Source organism: Canis lupus, chromosome X (genome assembly GCF_011100685.1).
Source record: "Canis lupus familiaris isolate Mischka breed German Shepherd chromosome X, alternate assembly UU_Cfam_GSD_1.0, whole genome shotgun sequence".
Taxonomy (NCBI): Eukaryota; Metazoa; Chordata; class Mammalia; order Carnivora; family Canidae; genus Canis; species Canis lupus.
In genome coordinates this window covers 105,086,964-105,105,623 of record NC_049260.1, presented here as the reverse complement: position 1 = coordinate 105,105,623, position 18,660 = coordinate 105,086,964, and the positions used below count along the sequence as shown (strand labels likewise).

The window sequence follows — 18,660 nt, the reverse complement described above, 5'->3', positions numbered from 1 at the left end:
TCTGCAGAATCATGCAGTAAAACCACAGGCATGAGAAGATTAGGGCTAGAGTACAGCACTAAAAAACATAATAGCACATTTAAAAACTAAAGAACCTAATAAAAAATAGCATAGTTTTGCATGTGCTAAGTGATTAGGAAATACATAAGTACAACAAATATGGCAGGCAAAAGTGAAACGTGACATTAGCAAATGTGAAATTCACATGCTCAGGTTATTTCTTAAGGTATCAGTCACATTGGAACAAATTCATATTTTCAAAATGAGTGTTATAGCATAGCAGGCTCTAGTGAATACCCTTTGATGCATTCATTTTTAAAAAAGATTATTTGAGAGAGTGTGAGTGTGAATGGGTGGGGGGAGGCAGGGGCAGGAACAGAGAGGGAGGCAGAGGTACAAGTGGACTCCCGTGATCCTAGGACCCTGAGATCATGACCTGAGCTGAAACCAAACCAAGAGTTGGATGTTTAACTGACTGAGTCACCCAGGAGCCCCCCTACTATGCATTCTTGAGCATAGTAGGTCCCTTTCATTCTCATAGTAGCTTCTCCTAGATGATCTCCTTTGTGCTGTCTGAACTGCTGCCATTAATGACCCACTGACCATGACTCTTAGCACCAGTCGATCCCTTCACCAGGGGCATCTTGTGCTGCGTGGGAGGGCCAGGTAACATGCAGAGAGCTGACTTCTGGTTTTATATTGAGGGGTATGCTGGATTGTTTGACCTCTTGCTTACTCAAAATTGCTGATGTGGTGGATGAAGCATTGTCCAGTGTGGAATGGTGAGAAGGCTTCCTTGGAGCCAGGTGAGCTAGGGCTGGCCGCATATTTAAGCCCTCCTTGAACAGTCTTCATAGAGTCATTGAAAGCATATTAGAAGCATGTCTTTCCAGAGTCTGGCATGAATCTTAACAGGCCTATATTCAGTGGTGTCTGCGTCTCTTTCTGTGTATTTTTCCTCTTATGGATTATAGAAACCATTTCTTCCTCGGGAAACTTTTGATCATGTTAAAGACTCATTTCCAAAGGGAAAACAGTGCCTTAGAGAGAAATTAGTTTTCAAAAATAGACATTCATATCGCATATAAATACATAGACAAGCACTCTGACGACAATGACAATAAAATGCTGCCCTTCTGTTCCAGGAAAGAAATACCTTATTTTCTGTTTGGAGGGAAGGATTCTTCACAAACTACAAATGCTCTGCTCTGTGTGTATCATCTCCTATAATCCCCCTCACTAAAGATGCTTTGGATCCAGAGTGGCTCTATTATTCTTGAAAAGCCTTGGGTTTTTCTGTAGATTGACTGAGATTCTTAGCCTTAAAACTTTTTGCTATCCAGGAGCTACATCAAATTTATGAGGTTGCTGTGCTTCATTGGGAATGGGCCCTCTAGGTTGGGGTCTGATGGTTTAAAAAGGTTTTTGTTTTTGTTTTTTAAAATTTTTATTTATTCATGAGAGACACAGAGAGAGACAGAGACCTAGGCAGAAGGAGAAGCAGGCTCCACGCAGGGAACCCAATATGGGACTGGATCCCAGTACTCCAGGACCACGCCCTGAGCCAAAGGCAGATGCACTCAACCGATGAACCACCCAGGTGTCCCTTAAAAAGGTTTTGTAAAGAAAATTCTGGATTCTCCAATCTCCAGTTCAAAGCAGTCCTGTTGTTATGGATCCTCCAATTTTTCTGTTGTTATTTGCTACTTAGGATCACTCTGTTGTCTGTAGAAATGTTGATAGAAATGTCACTGTTTCCGGTAGAGAATAGGAAGGAGCTGGTCTCTTTGCTTAGAGTGAGGGCAGTGGTTTTGATCCTTGGCTCACCAATGGCTTCGCTTACTTGAGAACTTTCTAAGTGTCAGTATTGATTTCCATGTATTTCCTCCTTTAATTCTCACAAAAAACATCGTCAAATGTATTTTGCACTCAGTTGAACTGTGACTTCTGCCCCTTGCACAGGATCAGGCAGCATGAGATTTGAACTCCAGATTTAAAAGAAAAAAAAATTTTTTAAAGATATTTTAAAAAAGATTTTATTTATTTATTCATGAGAGAAACAGAGAGAGAGAGAGAGGGGCAGAGACACAGGCAGGGGGAGAAGCAGGCTCCATGCGGGGAGCCTGATGTGGGACTCGATCCCGGGACCCTAGGATCACGCCCTTGGCTGAAGGAAGGCGCCAAACCACTGAGCCACCAGGGATCACCAGAAATTTTTTTTTTAATGAAATCTCTACCTCTGGCATGGGGCTCAAACTCACAACTCTGAGATCAAGAGTCATACTTACCACTAACTGAGCCAGCCAGGTGCCCCAGGATTTTGTTTTCTTTGAAGATTTTATTTATTTATTTGAGAGAGAGCAGCACATGAGCAGGGGGAGGGGCAGAGGGAGAGGAAGAAGCAGATTGGCCCCTGAGTAAGGAGCCTGATGCATGGGTGGGGGTCATCTATCTCAGGAACCCCCCCCAGCCCCCCCCCCCCCCCCGAGATGATGACCTGAGCTGAAGACAGATGCTTAACTGATCCACTCAAGTGCCCCAGGATTTTCTTTTTTTTAATTTTTAAAAAAGTGTTAGTATCTTTCTTTTTAAGATTTCTTTACTTATTTTATTTCTTATTTTAGAGATAGTGTGAGTGAGCGTGGGGAGGGCTGGGGCAGGAGAGAGAAACTTTCACAGACCCTTCAGTGAGCTTGGAACCCGACACAGGGCTTAATCTCATGAACCTGAGATCATGATCTGAGCTGAAACCAGGAGTTGGACGCTTAACCAACTGTGCAACCCAGGTATCCCCCCACTTTTTTTACTCTTTCATTTATTTTTTATTGAGGTAAGTTTCACATAACAGAAAATTTACCATTTCTTTTTTTTTTTTAAAGATTTGTTTATGAGAGAGAGAGAGAGAGAGGCAGAGACATAGGCAGAGGGAGAAGAAGCAGGCTCCTTGTAGGGAGCCTGATGAGGGACTCGATCTTGGATCCTGGGATAACGCCCTGAGCAGAAGGCAGCTGCTCAACTGCTGAACCACCCAGGCATCCCGAAAATTCACCATTTCAGCCATTTTAAAGGGTACAATCCAGTGGCACTTAGTATGTTCTCGGCATTGTGCAACTGTCAACACTTTCTAATTATAGAACATTTTCATCCTCTCAGAAGTAAAATTCTGCACCCATTAAGTTACTACTCCTCTCCCACCCCATATCCATTGGATTGGCAATTTTTAAAAGATTTTATTTATTTATTCATGAGAGACACACACAGAGACAGAGAGAGAGAGAGAGAGGCAGAGACACAGACAGAAGGAGAAGCAGGCTCCATGCTGGAAGCCTGATGTGTGACTTGATCCCGGGTCTCCAGGACCACGCCTCGGGCTGAAGGCAGGTGATAAACTGCTGAGCCACCCAGGGACTCCCAGATTGGCAATTATTAATCTCCTTTCTGTTTCTATGGATTTTGCCGATTCTGGATATTTCATGTAAATGGATCCTAAAAAAAAATCTGGCCTTTGTACCTGGCTTCTATCACTTAGCATAATGTTTTGGTATTTAATTTCTTTTTATTATGGCTGAATACTATTCCGCCACATGGACATACCACATGTTTTATCCATTTGTCATTTGGTGGACATTGGGTTTCCACTTGTTGGCTATTTTGAATAGTGCTATTACCATTCACACACACGTTTTTGTCTGAACACCTGTTTTCAATTGTCTTGACTACAGTTGATCTTTAACAACACAGGTTTGAACTGTGGAGGCCCATTTATATGTGGAGGTTTTTTAAGATTCTAATTATTTATTCATGAGAGACACACAGAGAGGCAGAGACACAGGCAGAGGGAGAAGTAGGCTCCATGCAGGGAGCCTGACGTGGGACTCGATCTCGGGTCTCCAGGATCACACCCTGGGCTGAAGGTGGTGCTAAACCGCTGAGCCACCCGGGCTGCCCTGTGGATTTTTTTTTATTTTTTTATTTTAATTTTTATTTTATTTTTATTTTTTTTAATTTTATTTATTTATTCATAGAGATGCAGAGAGAGAGAGAGGCAGAGACACAGGCAGAGGGAGAAGCAGGCGCCATATAGAGAGCCTGACGTGGGTCTCGATCCAGGGTCCCCAGGATCACGCCCTGGGCTGCAGGCAGCGCTAAACCGCTGCGCCACTGGGGCTGCCCATGGATTTTTTAAAAAAGATTATTGATTTATTTATGATAAAGAGAGAGAGGCAGAGACATAGGAGGAGGGAGAAGCAGGCTCCATGCCGGGAGCCCGACGTGGGACTCGATCCTGGGACTCCAGGATCGCGCCCTGGGCCAAAGGCAGGCGCCAAACTGCTGAGCCACCCAGGGATCCCCTGCCCTGTGGATTTTTAAAATCATTACTGTTAATGTTACTCATCCTTCCTTATGGTTTTTTTTCCCCAAAGTTCTTTATATTTTTAAAGTAACCTCTACTCCAAAGTGTGGGGCTCGAAACTACAACCCCAAGATCAAGAGTCATATGCTCTAACAACTGAGCCAGCCAGTTGCCCCATCTTCCTTATATTTTCTCAGTAACATTTTCTTTTGTCTAGCTTATTTTATTGTGTGAATACAGTATATAACATACGAAATATGCATTAACTGTGTTATCAGTGAGGTTTCTGGTCAGTAGGCTATTAGTGGTTAAGTTTTCAGGGTATCTAGTTTTAAGCAGATTTTTGACTGCATTGGTAGGGGTGGGGGTTGGTGTCCCAAGCCCCTACGTTATTCAGGGGTCAACTGTGTATGTATACCTAGGAGTGGAGTTACCAGGTCACATTGTAATTCTATGTTAAACTTTTTTGGGGGGATTGCCCAACTATTTTCCATGGTGACTGTGTACTATTTTACATTACCATCAGCAGTGTGTGAGGTGAGCACAGATCTTTTCGACTCCAGAGGCTGTGCTCATTTTCTTGAGCCATGCTGTCTCCTAATAACTCCCCAAGGGCTCCAGCAACCCCCTGCCCAATTTCACCTCTAGCCAATAACAGAAACCATGTATACTGTCTCATGTTGTGGGGGAAATTGTTGGTAATATGGATTTGGCTTGGGGAACAGGGGTTTGAAGTTTGTCAGTGGACATCCTCTTCCTCAGTGTCAGGTAGAGGTTTAGAATCACATACTGTATGATTCCAGTTCTGAGAAATGATCCACAACAAGCAAATCCATAGAGAGAGTGTAGGATCAGTGGCTGATGGCTGGCTGCTGAGGTCCCAGGAAGTGATGTGATGACTAAGGTATGGGGTTTCTTTTGGGGAGGGGAGTAATATTGATTGTGGTGATTGTTACACAACTCTAAATGCACTAAAAGGCAATGTGTGGCACACTTTAAATGGGTGAATTATATGACATGTGAATTATATCTCACTAAAACATGAAGAAAAGCAGTGTAGGCTGTGGAGCCTTACTGCCACTTACTAGTTCTGGTCTTAGACAAGTTCTTTAGTGACTCTGCTCCTGTGTTCATATATGTAGAAGGGAGTAAAATAGTAAGTTATGTACCTCCCTCCTAGAATTGAGATGATCAAAGCAGCTGATACAGATAATATAGTGCTTGGCGTGGTGCCTGAGACATAACAAGTGCTCAGTGGATGTTGCTAACTATTAATATTAGCATCATAAAATATTTTTTGAAGGTCCAACTGATAGATGGTGTTCATGATAGGGCAGCAAAGGCAGGAAATGTGTAGAATTCCTCTTAAAATTCTTAGTTCAGCCCTGCTGCCAAGGGAAATGAACAATACAGGACAATGTAATGAGGCAATAATTTGGATAGTAATGAGAGATGAGGTCATGTGGCAGGGGGTGCTGGGTAGACATGGGGGCTAGAAAAAGAATATTGGTGGTGATGCAGGAGAGGAAATTGTATTACAAAAGAATACTCTGCCCTCACTGACAACAGATGTTGGGAGGTCTTGGGCTCTGGGCTCCAGGGCCTCTGACCCCCTTGAAATTCTCTCCGGTTTCTTTGGAGGTCATGATCCCACAGTTGGAGGAGTCCTGGTATAGATTAGCTTCCTTGGGTATGTTTTCCTCTCTCTCTCCCGAATGCCTCCCTTCCCCAGGGTTTTGAGGATTTTGAGGACCTGGGAGCTAGGTGCTCATGGTAGCAAACCAGCAGCTTTTCAGGGGAAACAGGAAAAATCCGGGATCGGGGGGGCCCCGGCAGGAGTCTGAACCACACGGATCTGAGAGTGAAAAGAAATTGGAACAAAGCAGCTTGGCCCGCGGCTCTCAGGTTGAGGGCCCTCCAGAAAAAGCGCGCCCACCGCTGTCTGTGTTCATACTCGCAGGCTCCATGCCTCAAGAATCTGCGTGGCGCCTCCCCATCAGCGTCCCCCGTGGGGGCAGCCAAGGCAGAGACCGGCAGCCTCCCTGCCTCCTCCTCGAGGAGGCAGGCCCCAATCTCACGCACGAAGGGACCGAAGAACTCTTCCAGACAACAGGCTGCGCAAGTGCAGGCGGACAGGCTGTCAGCCGAGCGTGTCCGGTGCCGACACCGTCCGGGTCCCGGTTGGCTTTCCCAGAGTGCATTTCTGCCGACTGTGCACCTCCTTAGAGTACGTGGCCTGGGGTGGTGCGCAGAGCGCGTGTGCGCCTCAGCTGGGCAGAGCCTGAGCTTCCCTCCCGCGAGGCAGCGAGCGAACCGGTAAGCGCGGGCAGCGTGGGTGTGCGCTCCTGCGAGGCCATGAGGGCGTCCGTGCCGGATTCCGTCATGGAGGTAGGAATGTCATGGCAGCTGGAGCCGCACACGCGCACACCGTGCCCAGACACATGCTTGGGCAGTCATGTCAGATACGGGGCTTTGGCTGCCAGAAGGCCTGGCGAGTGTTAAATGCCATTGGCAGGGACCCGGGGGTCAGGGGTTGGGGGGGGGCGCGGGTGGGCAGCTCTGTCACCCTGGGGAGGTTTCTCTGGGCAGCGGGAGAGGGCCCCGGGCTCAGACTGATTTGTGGCCTCCCCTGTCCGCCCAGCCCTCCCCGGCCTGCTGTCTGTCCATCAGCTGCAGGGCCGCTGGCCTGAGCACGCGGGCTGCTCCTTGGCTTTGAGCCAGTGGCGAGCTGGGAGCCTGTGACTTTGAGACTTGGCCCTTTTCAGTTCTCTTTGTTCAGAAAAAAGTTTCATCCTGGCTCTCTTCAGTGGCTGCCGAGGATTAGGAGAACCCCGGGGAGACTTGGCTATAGGACAGCTCTCAAAGCTGTGCTGGGAAATTTGAAGAGGGGCCATTTCTCTCTGTCTTGTTGCAAGTTAACATTCTTCTCTCCCTTCCTAAAAGAGTTTTTTTACTGTTGCAAACCCTACGGGCGTAATCCCCTGCAGCTATGGAGGGGATTAGACCAGTATCTAGACCAATAAAATGGTTTAAGGACCGTTGCAGTGGACAATATGAAGGAAACTTCAAATCTAGGCACTCGTTTTTAATAGTCGCACCAGTTAGAGCCACTACTGACTTTCCTGGGTTAGCATTTCTCATTCTTGGGGGGGGGGGGGGGGGGGAGTCTGCTTTTCATGGGTTGTAAAGAAAAAGAAAGCAGGAAGGCTTTGCTCTCCTGAACAGAGCTTGAGAATTGGATCGCCAAGGGGCCAAGGGCTGTGGTATTCCCAAGTACAAGTGGGCCATTTTCAAGAATGTGTAACTACTTGTAGTTTCTGCAGTTAATATTCTTAAGAAATGGAAATTGCCTCAGCTGTAAAGTGGTTTCCTATTAAGCTTTCTTTTTTTAGTGTCAGTGGCTTTTACCTTTAAAAAATCCTATTTTTTCAATGACTATGAACAAATTGTTTTTGAGAATCTGGACACTATAATAGATGAACAGATTTTTTTTTTGGCTTTTTCCTTAAGCTGCCTTTTGGTATAAATCTACAAAAAATGCCTTTATCCAGCTTGTTACCATGTTTCTTTTGGTACTTGGGGAGAACTTTACTATGAAGTGCTTCCATTAAAATTATTTCCTTGAGGACACATTAACAAGCAGAAAGCTGTGGACTACTACATATACACATACCAGGGGTGGGTAGTTCAGTTTCTGTAATCCCACAATACACAAATGTTGGCAGGGTTTCAATGATAGTATTAATCCTGTGAGATACTTTGTCATGCATGATAGATGATATTTACAAATTGAGGTCTGAAATGGTCAGAAGCTTTGAAGATACTTTATTATGCAGTATGTGGAAGTGGAAGTGTTTATATTACTTGTTTTAGATGATATTGGCCAACCAGGCAGCAAAAAATACACAGTCTCGTAATAGGCTGCAACAGTTTCATAACAAACCTGCAGGTTCCTGGGGACTTTTTACAGCCTAAACCAACAAGGTTTGTCAAAGGTTTTGCCAAGGTCTTAAAACCCTATGGGCTACTCAGAGGGTTTTGATATCTCCTGTGAAATGCTAGTCCATTTATATGCCATCCATATACCTGTTGAGTGACTTTCTTAGTAAATTTTTGTGTGGGGAACTTAGAGTGGAATCTGATAGCCCTGCCATGAAGAGCTCCTGGTTCTTTAAGGGCTCTGCTTGATTAATGAGAAAGGATTTGAGCATAATTAGGAATCACAGTGCGTTTGAAGACTGGAAGTGGAAGCCCAAGAAGGGTCACTGATTTGTTCTCAAGGTCCTAGAGGCAGATTGACTTGCTGGGCCTTGTTTCCTCCCAACATGTGTAACCAACTGTAGGTTTGCTTTCCTTTACCCTTCACCCCCTTCACCTCCCAATTTTGGGTACTCTTAAGCTTTTAAAGATTTCCATGATCAAAGAAGCTCCGTTCACCCTGGCCAGACTCTTTGTGACTTTGCACATTTTCTTTTTTTTTTTGTCTTTCCCCAACTACCTTGCACCTTTAGGCTATTTCTCCCACTGGGCTTCTCCCTTCCTGTGCCTTTTTCTTTTTTCTTTTTTCTTTCTCCCCCACCCTTCTGCAGAAAGTCTATTCCATAGTCTTCCTGAGTTTTAGAACAGCATGGTAGTCTGGGCACAATCAAATGACCCTTTTGGATATAGAGTAGGGCTTTTCTCCTTAGAGGCTATAGGGGGAGGTTTGGTTTCTCTTAACCCCTTCCCGTGATGTCAGACACTTGCAGCCGTGACAGTATGATAGATAGCTGGCTTTTTCTTTCCCAGCTTTATTGGAGTAGAAGCCATATACTACAAAACTCACTCCAAGTGTACAATTCAGCGGTTTTCATATGTTTCCGGAGTTGTGTGGCTATCACCACAGTCTGCTGAGGACATTTTTGTCACCCCAAGAAGAAACCTTGTATCTTGCCTCCTCTCCCAGGCCTCGGCAGCTGCTTTCTGTGCACAGATTGATGTCTTGGGGCCCAGTCTGCAGTCCTGTCCCCATAAAGGAAGGTGTCATTTGGCTGCCCACTCACTCAGCTTGATGGTAGCCTTCCTGAGTTTTGCCCATCCTTCCTCGTTGGCCAGACCTGCCACTGACTGCTTTAGAGACAAATAAACTGGGAGATGAGTGTATTCTGTACTGCCATTCCTATGCCAGAGACTTCCAGAATGGGCCCTTGGAGGACCTCTGTGTGAATTTCCTCTCTGTCTGACTTCCGGCAACCTCATTTTTGTCAGATGACTGCTTACTCTTTGCCCCTAAACCCTGGTGATGGGAAACCCCCTGACTGGAAGCTTCCTCAGGGCAGGGACTTTGTAACCCGAGTTCCAGGGCTAATGTCTGTCTGCCACATAATAGGCACACAGCATTCACCGAGTGAGTGAATTTACTTGCTGATATTAATGGAGATTAAATTGTCCTAGCCTTTTTTTTTAAAGATTTTATTTATTTATTCATGAGAGAGAAAGGCAGAAACACCGGCAGAGGGAGAAGCAGGCTCCCTGAGGGGAGCCCAGTGCAGGACTTGATCCCAGGACCCCGGGATCATGCCCTGAGCCAAAGGTAGACACTCAACCACTGAGCCACGCAGGCATCCCTAAAGATTTTATTTATTTATGTTAGAGAGGGCTTACAGGAAGAGAGGGGCAGAGAGTCTTAAGTAGACTGTGCACTGAGTGCAGAGCCCAATGCAGGACTCCATCCCATGACCCTGATCACGACCTGAGCTGAAACCAAGAGCCAGATGCCCCAGAATTACCCTAGCATTTTGACACATACCTGTCATTGTTAGCTAATTGAGCTCATTTTTACTTTTGTGCTTTCCTCTTTTTTTGTGCTTTTTGGGGTGCTTTTCTTTTAAATAGAATAATTTTAAAAAGTAGCATGTAAAATGGGTATCACCATACATTCAGGTTGTATCCCATTTTGGGTACTGATCAGAAATGGACTCATCTCTTACTATAAATGTACTCATCTCTTATTATGTTTCTTGTGAGTTTTCCTATCCAGGAGCCAACACCATGATACTCTGTGAAGTAAGCATTCAGGGGAAAAAAAGTAGGTTTGGAGGACCAGTTATGGTTTTTTTTTTTTTTATGATAGTCACAGAGAGAGAGAGGCAGAGACACAGGCAGAGGGAGAAGCAGGCTCCATGCACCGGGAGCCCGACGTGGGATTCAATCTCGGGTCTCCAGAATCGCGCCCTGGGCCAAAGGCAGGCGCTAAACCGCTGCGCTACCCAGGGATCCCGGACCAGTTATGTTTATTCTTTCCTACTAATGCTGTAGAAATCTGTGCTTCGGGTAGCTGCTTTGATTCTTCATAGTGCTTTATCTGAGGAGGAGCTTCTGGTAAGGAATGCTTTTACTTGCGATTGAGTACATGCCTGTTGCAGTCAGAAAAATAAGTGGGCATGAACAGTTTCTATCTCAGATTCCTTGAATTGCCATCACCATGGGCCTGGTATAGAATTGAGAAAGTGTCAGTAAAATGTTAATAGTGCCATGCCAGGAGTTCAGGGCCTTCCATGACATAGCACACACTGCCCTCTGGCATCAGCAAAAATTCACAAGTGAAGCTTGTTGGGTCATTTGGTTTTAATGTTGTCCAACAATAGGATATTAAAAGCCACACACTCAGGAACAGAATATTGAAAATTGCTTTGAACTTTCAAAGCTTGCTATCTAAAATACCCCGGCAACTTTCAAAAAGTGACAGGCAGTGCGGCAGTTCCTAAAAGACATGTGCTTGCTCTTAAGCAAACGCCTAAAATGTTCCTAATTTGTACCAGAGACCTTATCAAAGGGCTTTGCAAAACTTCCAGTCTGGCAATTATGCGTATTAGTTGAGCTTAACCTCTTGAGTCATAGGGTGGGGAGGAGGGAATTATCATTTTATTCTCCTTTCAGCTCTGGAGGCAGGTGGACCTTTCTAAGAGTAGACTGTGGCCTAGTGGGAAAGGATTTGATAAGAAAAGGGAGGGAATTGAGAGAATCCTCTTTTAGAAGTTGGCACTGCTTGCTTCCAAGAGCACCATTCCAACTGTGTGCTGTAGACATGGGAGCTCCGAACAAAAATGTTCCAGCCCCATCAGTGTAAACTACCTCATGTTAGGCTTTAGATTTTCACTGCTCCCACCCTCAGGCCCCTTTTTAGCTACAATACAACTAGGAAAGAAGCTTTTCTGAAAAAATCGCTTTCACTGTTCCTTCTTAGTAAAGAATTTTTAACAGTCCAGAAGACAAAACTGCATGTCAGGAAAATAAGGGACACGTATCTGGGTGTCTGACCTTTAAGTAATAATAATGCATTGTCCTAGAGTTGGGATCTTGTTTCTTCAGGAGAAGCTTTTAAGTAGATTGTAAAAGAGAAGGTCAGAGAAATATTTTAGGAGATGCAAGGTATCTTACTTTGTAAAGACAACTGTTAGCAACCAGATTTTTAAGAAATGCAGTCTTCCTCAGGAAAGATGAAGGGGTAGTGGTTTCTTTATCGATAAATGGAGACCATAGTTATTTTTCTCTGACATTTGGCAATAGAGCAGAAATCTTACTGTATTATGCTTTTTAGGAAAACTTAAAATTTACCTTTGGGGTGTGTATGTGTGTGTGAGGGGGAGAGAGAGGCGGTGGGGGGATACGTTCCCCTTTATGTCCTGTGTCTTGAATTTTAATCATTTCCAAAAAATGTTAAAAACTGGAAGAATTCTGAGTGAGCTAGTCACTAAATGTTATTATTGAACCAGAAAATGCATTTTCTGGTGTTTTCTCTGTGAGCATCTCAGACTTGGGATTGCCAGAAGCAACACTGAAGCTGATTGTATTGGGCAGGGGGGCACTTGGTCATAAGTGTAGATGGTTGGAGAGTGGGCTCTAAGTGTTAAACTTTAGAGTGGTCAGGAGATTTCTTTTTTTTTTTTTTTATTATTATTTCTTTTTTTAATGTGTTAAATTTTTAATTTTTTAAAATTATTTTTGTTATTGGTGTTCAATTTGCTAACATACAGCATAACACTCAGTGCTCATCCCACCAAGTGCCCCCTCAGTGCCCATCACCCAGTCACCCCAACCACCCACCCACTTCCCCTTCCACTACCCCTTGTTCATTTCCCAGAGTTAGGTCTCTCATGTTTTGTCACCCTCACTGACATTTACACTCCTTGTTTGTTTCCCAGAGTTAGGAGTCTCTCATGTTCTGTCATCCTTACTGATATTTCCACTCATTTTCTTTCCTTTCCCCTTTATTCCCTTTCACTAATTTTTTATATTCCCCAAATGAACGAGACCATATAATGTTTGTCCTTCTCCGATTAACTTACTTCACCCAGCATAATACCCTCCAGTCCCATCCACATTGAAGCAAATGGTGGGTATTTGTCATTTCTAATGGCTGAGTAATATTCCATTGTATACATAGACCACATCTTCTTTATCCATTCATCTTTTGATGGACACCGAGGCTCCTTCCACAGTTTGGCTATTGTGGACATTGCTGCTATAAACATTGGGGTGCAGGTGTCCTGCCATTTCATTGCATCTGTATCTTTGGGGTAAATCCCCAGCAGTACAATTGCTGGGTCATAGGGCAGTTCTATTTTTAACTCTTTGAGGAACCTCCACACAGTTTTCCAGAGTGGCTGTACCAGTTCACATTCCCACCAATTGTGCAAGAGGGGTTCCCCTTTCTCCACATCCTCTCCAACATTTGTTGTTTCCTGTCTTGTTAACTTTCACCATTCTCACTGGTGTGAGGTGGTATTTGTGGTTTTGATTTGTATTTTCCTGATGGCAAGTGATGCGGAGCATTTTCTCATGTGGTTGTTGGCCATGTCTATGTCTTCCTCTGTGAAATTTCTGTTCATGTCTTTTGCCCATTTCATAATTGGATTGTTTATTTCTTTGCTGTTGAGTTTAATAAGTTCTTTTTTTTTTTTAAGATTTTGTTTATTCACTCATGAGAGACACACAGAGAGAGGCAGAGACACAGGCAGAGGGAGAAGCAGACTCCATGCAGGGAGCTCGATGTGGGACTTGATCCCGGACTCCAGGATCATGTCCTGGGCTGAAGGCAGACGCTCAACCACTGAGCTACCCAGGTGTCCCTAATAAGTTCTCTATAGATCTTGGATACTACTAGCCCTTTATCTGATATGTCATTTGCAAATATCTTCTCCCATTCTGTAGGTTGTCTTTTAGTTTTGTTTACTGTTTCCTTTGCTGTGCAGAAGCTTTTTTTTTTAATTTTTATTTATTTATGACAGTCACAGAGAGAGAGAGAGGCAGAGACACAGGCAGAGGGAGAAGCAGTCTCCATGCACCGGGAGCCTGACGTGGGATTCGATCCCGGGTCTCCAGGATCGCGCCCTGGGCCAAAGGCAGGCGCTAAACCGCTGCGCCACCCAGGGATCCCTGTGCAGAAGCTTTTTATCTTAAGTCCCAATAATTCATTTTTGCTTTTGTTTCCCTTGCCTTCACAGATGTATCTTGCAAGAAGTTGCTGTGGCCAAGTTCAAAAAAGGGTGTTGCCTGTGTTCTCCTCTAGGATTTTGATGGATTCTTGTCTCACATTTAGATCTTTCATCCATTTTGAGTGTATCTTTGTGTATGGTGTAAGAGAGTGGTCTAGTTTCATTCTTCTGCATGTGGCTGTCCAATTTTCCCAGAACCATTTATTTAAGAGACTTTTTTCCAGTGGATGGTCTTTCCTGCTTTGTCGAATATTAGTTGACCATAGAGTTGAGGACCCATTTCTGGATTCTCTATTCTGTTCCATTGATCTATGGGTCTGTTTTTGTGCCAGTACCACACTGTCTTGATGATCACAGCTTTGTAGTATAACCTGAAATCTGGCATTGTGATGTCCCTGGCTCTGGGTTTTGTTTTTTAATATTCCCCTGGCTATTCGGGGAAATTTTTAGATTTTTTTTAAGTAGGCTTTACACCCAGCATGGAGCCCGACTCAGAGCTTGAACTCAACACCCTGAGATCATGACCTGAGATCAAGAGTCGGATGCTGAACTGACTGAGCCACTCAGGTGACATTATTTCATTTAATCTTCTCAAGCCAGTGACTGCGCTTTTCTTAGCCTAGATCTGTCCTGCAATTTATTTTTCTTATCACGTGACTGTCGACTGAAATCTGGGTTCATTTCATGTCTTTTCCTCCTCCCTTGCCAGATTTGCTCAATGGGGTCACAGTTGTCCAGATAATTGAAGCGAATGATATCAGTTGGGTGCTTATCAGAGGATCGCCAGGGTGGGAGTTCTTTCTCCGCTGCGTGAGTCTTCTTCCTCAAAGAGGAAGAGGACCGGAAAGCTGATGCAGGAGACTGCTTTTCCCCTGGAGACCTGCTTGTAACTGGTTGAACATTGGCAATGGAAAACCCATCTTTTGGAGGCGTCTTAGGCTTGGTAACATGAAGTTCTTTTACCATTTGAATGTAGTGCTTCTTCCATATACCCTGCTCAAAGGGAGTTGGAGAAAAATTGATGTACCAGTTAAATCGTAGACATTTGAGCATCCAGAGCTGATCCAACTCTGTTAAGTTCTTCCAATGCCAGCTCACCTGTGCACAACGACATAGGCTTCGGGGGTCCAGGAAAGAAAAGATGTATAAAGATAACACCCTTGGAAGCTTGGTAGTAAAATCCAGAGCTTCTGCTGGAATTTTTTCCTGAAGCTTTTGACAGCAGAACTTCTGCTGTGACAGGGAGCAACGTTCTAACAGGCCTGTCAAGATTCTTCTCCGTTGAGAGTCTGTCCATTTGTCAAACCATTTTCCAAGCAGAGCTCTTCTTTCTTCAAATACCCGATCATTCAAAAGCTGATGGTTTAGGGGTGTCCAGGTACTCATCTTTGTCTGCATTTTGGGACCATCTATGCATTTTGGAGGTGCAAATGCCATCATAAAATAACTGAATATCCTTCCATAAGAAAAATCATACCTCTTTCAGCTCACCTCCCTCTTCAAGCCTCAAGCGCTGGTGTTGCCCGGTCAGGAGATTTCTTTCTAGAAAATGAATACTGGCATGTTATGATTACCCTTAACATATACCCTTGGGTATATATGACAAAACAAAAAGACTTTCTGAAATTTAAAAGCAAAATTTGGGTTTTGTGTAACATCTTTCAACCTGTAGAGCCCTGGTCTGGATGGAGTAGCTTGGCACTTGGGCTCAGGGATGAAGGCACGAACCCACTCATTTAGGGTGGGAGCAGCAAGCATTTCTCTGAAATCACCTGCAGCTCCCTTGACTCAATATTACAATGACTTTTGGAATGTCCCGGAAAGTAAATTGCTTGTCTCAAGGCCTCAGTTTCTGTTGGGTGAGTTAATTAACTCACCTCTCCCTGTGAGAAGCATGGTAACTGGTCTAGTGGCCTAAAGTTCCTTGTATTAATCAATTTGGAAAAAGAGAAATCAACTAAAACATACTTTTTTTTCTGTCCAAGAATTGATACACTCATTTGATAGAATTGATATAGCCATTAAGGACAAGCCTTGTGTATAGAGATGGCTTTATTTATTTTACAAGTAATAGCTGCAGGCTTTTATTTGATAAGTTTGAGATTACAAAATCTGAGCTTATTTCAGCATCGGGGCAGAGGAGGCTGTTGACTTTTCCCAGAAGACAACAGTGATTTGAGTAAAGCAGAAGAATTTGTAGAATTTGTAGAAGTGCGTGCACACTTGTGTGTGTGTAAACAGTTTCAGTCTTGAAACTGAAGTAACTTAAAATCATGAATACCGTGATTCAAAGAACTGAATATTTGCCCTAAGAACGTAACTGAGTCTGAATTGCTTCTTAGTGGTTTGTAGTTATGCCTTGTCTTGTTTGTTCCACTGGTCATGACAAACCCTGAGAAGTAGAGATAGTGAGGCTAGCCTAGGCCTAAAAGTCAAGAATTAAAGTAGGCTTCTAATTAACAGTTTTTAAGTTTGCCATAGTTTCAAATTACATTTATATTTGAACAGGAAGAAGGCTTAGGATTTGACTTCATTTCCTAACGTGCTCCTGAAACATCGAATGGGAACTTGCTTTTTTAAAGACTAATTTCAGATGTGTGGAAGTGCACACATACACGCACATCCAGACACACAGCAGCTACATTGGGATGCCTTAGCTTGACGAATTTTTCAAATATTTTAGCAAAGGTTTCAGAGCACTCATGAGACAAAAGCATTAAGGATTGCTTGTCATAGCTAATAAAGTTTGCTTGGATCTCACTTAATTTTTCTGCTTCACTTCACAAAGTAATTGAAACTTCCCTTTTTGCTTTGAGTTCCCCCCACTCCATTCCAAGAGCTACCGTCTTAAAAGAACATCTCTTTTGGTTAGCAATGCTGTGGAATTTTTCTGAATGTAGAACTAGTTCCTCAAATAGTTATTGAGTGTAGTGGTCATTCAATCCTTGGAAGGGAAATTAGTTAAATCTGCAAGTGGCTTTTGGAGGCCAAAGAATATCCAAGGAGAAAAAAAGGGTTATTACAACTTGAGCATTTAAAGCATCTCTTGGGTAAGCCTGGAAATGTGATCTCGGATGAAAAGTAGAGATGATGGAACTGTCCCTCTGGAACAAAGAAGGTATGAAAAAATAAGCTCCAATTGACAACAAAACTGAAGAACTTTACAGGAGCTCTCAATTGATGCAGATGAGCTAAAGTAATGAATTTCCTAGTGCTCCATGTTGTTTGCTGCATTATTTCAAGTGGTTCCCTAGAAAATTGCTTTTTCCAGCAAATAAAAACAATGCTGGAGCTCTTAACCAACTGTTATAAAATAGTCCCCTCCTCCCTCCCTTCCAACCATCTTTTGTTTTGGGTTAACAGTAAAAGACAAAACAGATTGTTGACTTGACCAAAAAATGGGGGGACAGATTTTGCTGCTGTGGCTGCTGAGGTGAACAAAATCCTCAGATTGCATATCCTCTATTCTCAGGGCAAAAGCTTATTTTGGGAGCGATGTGGGTGGGTTTTGAGGAGCTCTTCTGTTTTTGTTTTAAAGCATTTGGTAAGAAGACACTTGACTTTGAAATTTTATTTTCATACGTACTGGCTTGAGAGACCTGACCTCCCACCTCCACTCAATCTACCTTGTCAACTTTCATTTTTAACTAAGTAATCAACTAGTTGACATAACTTGCTTATTTTACAAGCAATCATATGGGAATAATTTGGCCTTTTTTTTTTATCAAGTTGAGTGTTAATTATTTTGATCTGCCTCTTGAATGGTGGGTTGTTAATAGTAATATTAGTCACAGCTGGGCTGTGAGTGTTCGACTCCAGGTTCCTTGGTTGCATGTTTTATAGGTCACTAAATAGTTTTCTGATGAAAATGATTTATTTGAATCCCAGTTCTCAAACTTTGTCTTTCCCCAATCTCTTAGGATAATTAAATGGCCAGTACTATACATCTAACTAATTACTTACTGTTCAAGAATCCTCATTTAAATATTCATATCGTAAGCGGAAAGAATGATTTATCCTGGGAAGAAAGCTTTGTAAATACTAGGGTGTTTAATTCAATTTAAATTCATTTTGAAGAAACTAGCTCTGTGGATTGAGTGTAGTACTTTTATCATCTAAGAAAAAATTAAATTACTTCAATGTAAAGAAATATGATACTGGGTGATCAACACTTTTTAAAAAATACTTTGACATGGCTTCTTTTTTTAAGATTTTATTTAATTATTAGAGAAAGAGAGTGTTCCAAGCAGACTGCGCTGAACATGGAACCAGACTCGGGGCTGGAGCCTGTCTCGGGGCTCTATCCCACAACCCCAAGATCATGACCTGAGCCAAACCCAAGAGTTAGATGCTTAAACGACCAAGCCACCCTGGCACCCCTACTTTGAGGTGGCTTCTTGATTTTGTTCATATATCCAAGGACAGAGTCCTACCTTACACATGGAAGATGTCATAAATTACAGTACCTTAAGATATGCAAAACCAGGGAATTGAGTGTGACTGCATTATAAGTCACTGTGCAAGCGAAGCATTTGAAAAATATTTTGACAGTCTTGACTAGATTTTCATGTCATTTTTAAATCAACTGCATCATAATATTAGGTTTTCTTGCTTAGCTCACACTATCTAATGGTTACAAGTTTCGTATCATTTAAGACAGACTTGTATTATCTCATGTAAATGATGATGGTTCTGTGAGAACTGTAACTTAACAGAAATATAAGAAAAATAGGAACTATGGTCAAAAGCCTCATGGGGTATAAGAGGGTCATAATCTTTCTCTGAGGAGGCAAACTTAAGTGATATAATAGTTTTTCAAGAGCACTTAAT

The 18,660-nt window shown here is 43.1% G+C and overlaps 2 protein-coding genes across 4 annotated transcripts in view; one reads left to right on the top strand and one right to left on the bottom strand.

Annotated features, from left to right (window-relative positions):
- The window catches only part of GPC4 (glypican 4), a 117,335-nt gene that overhangs the window by 31,607 nt on the left and 67,068 nt on the right, over window positions 1-18,660 (top strand). Inside the window, exon 1 of one of the 3 annotated variants that reach the window (XM_038588348.1) lies at window positions 6,611-6,742. The exons of the other annotated variants lie outside the window; for them this stretch is intronic. The gene's annotated coding sequence lies outside the window, so the exon portion shown is untranslated. Of the gene's footprint in view, window positions 1-6,610; window positions 6,743-18,660 lie in introns of those variants that run through there. 3 annotated transcript variants of the gene reach the window in all.
- Window positions 14,356-15,348, bottom strand: LOC102155575 (F-box only protein 16-like). The gene is made up of 2 exons (XM_038588349.1): window positions 14,929-15,348; window positions 14,356-14,823 (listed from the first exon to the last, which is right to left on the bottom strand). The coding sequence occupies exons 1-2, from the start codon at window positions 15,268-15,270 to the stop codon at window positions 14,422-14,424; spliced, it is 744 nt and encodes a 247-aa protein (XP_038444277.1). The 5' UTR covers window positions 15,271-15,348; the 3' UTR covers window positions 14,356-14,421.

Bases quoted from the DNA above. Each gene is read 5' to 3' on its own strand.
- LOC102155575 (XM_038588349.1), bottom strand. From the start codon at position 15,270: ATGATGGCATTTGCACCTCCAAAATGCATAGATGGTCCCAAAATGCAG. The intron at 14,824-14,928 runs GTGAGCTGGCAT...CCCTTTGAGCAG, and splicing joins GCCTATGTCGTTGTGCACAG to GGTATATGGAAGAAGCACTA.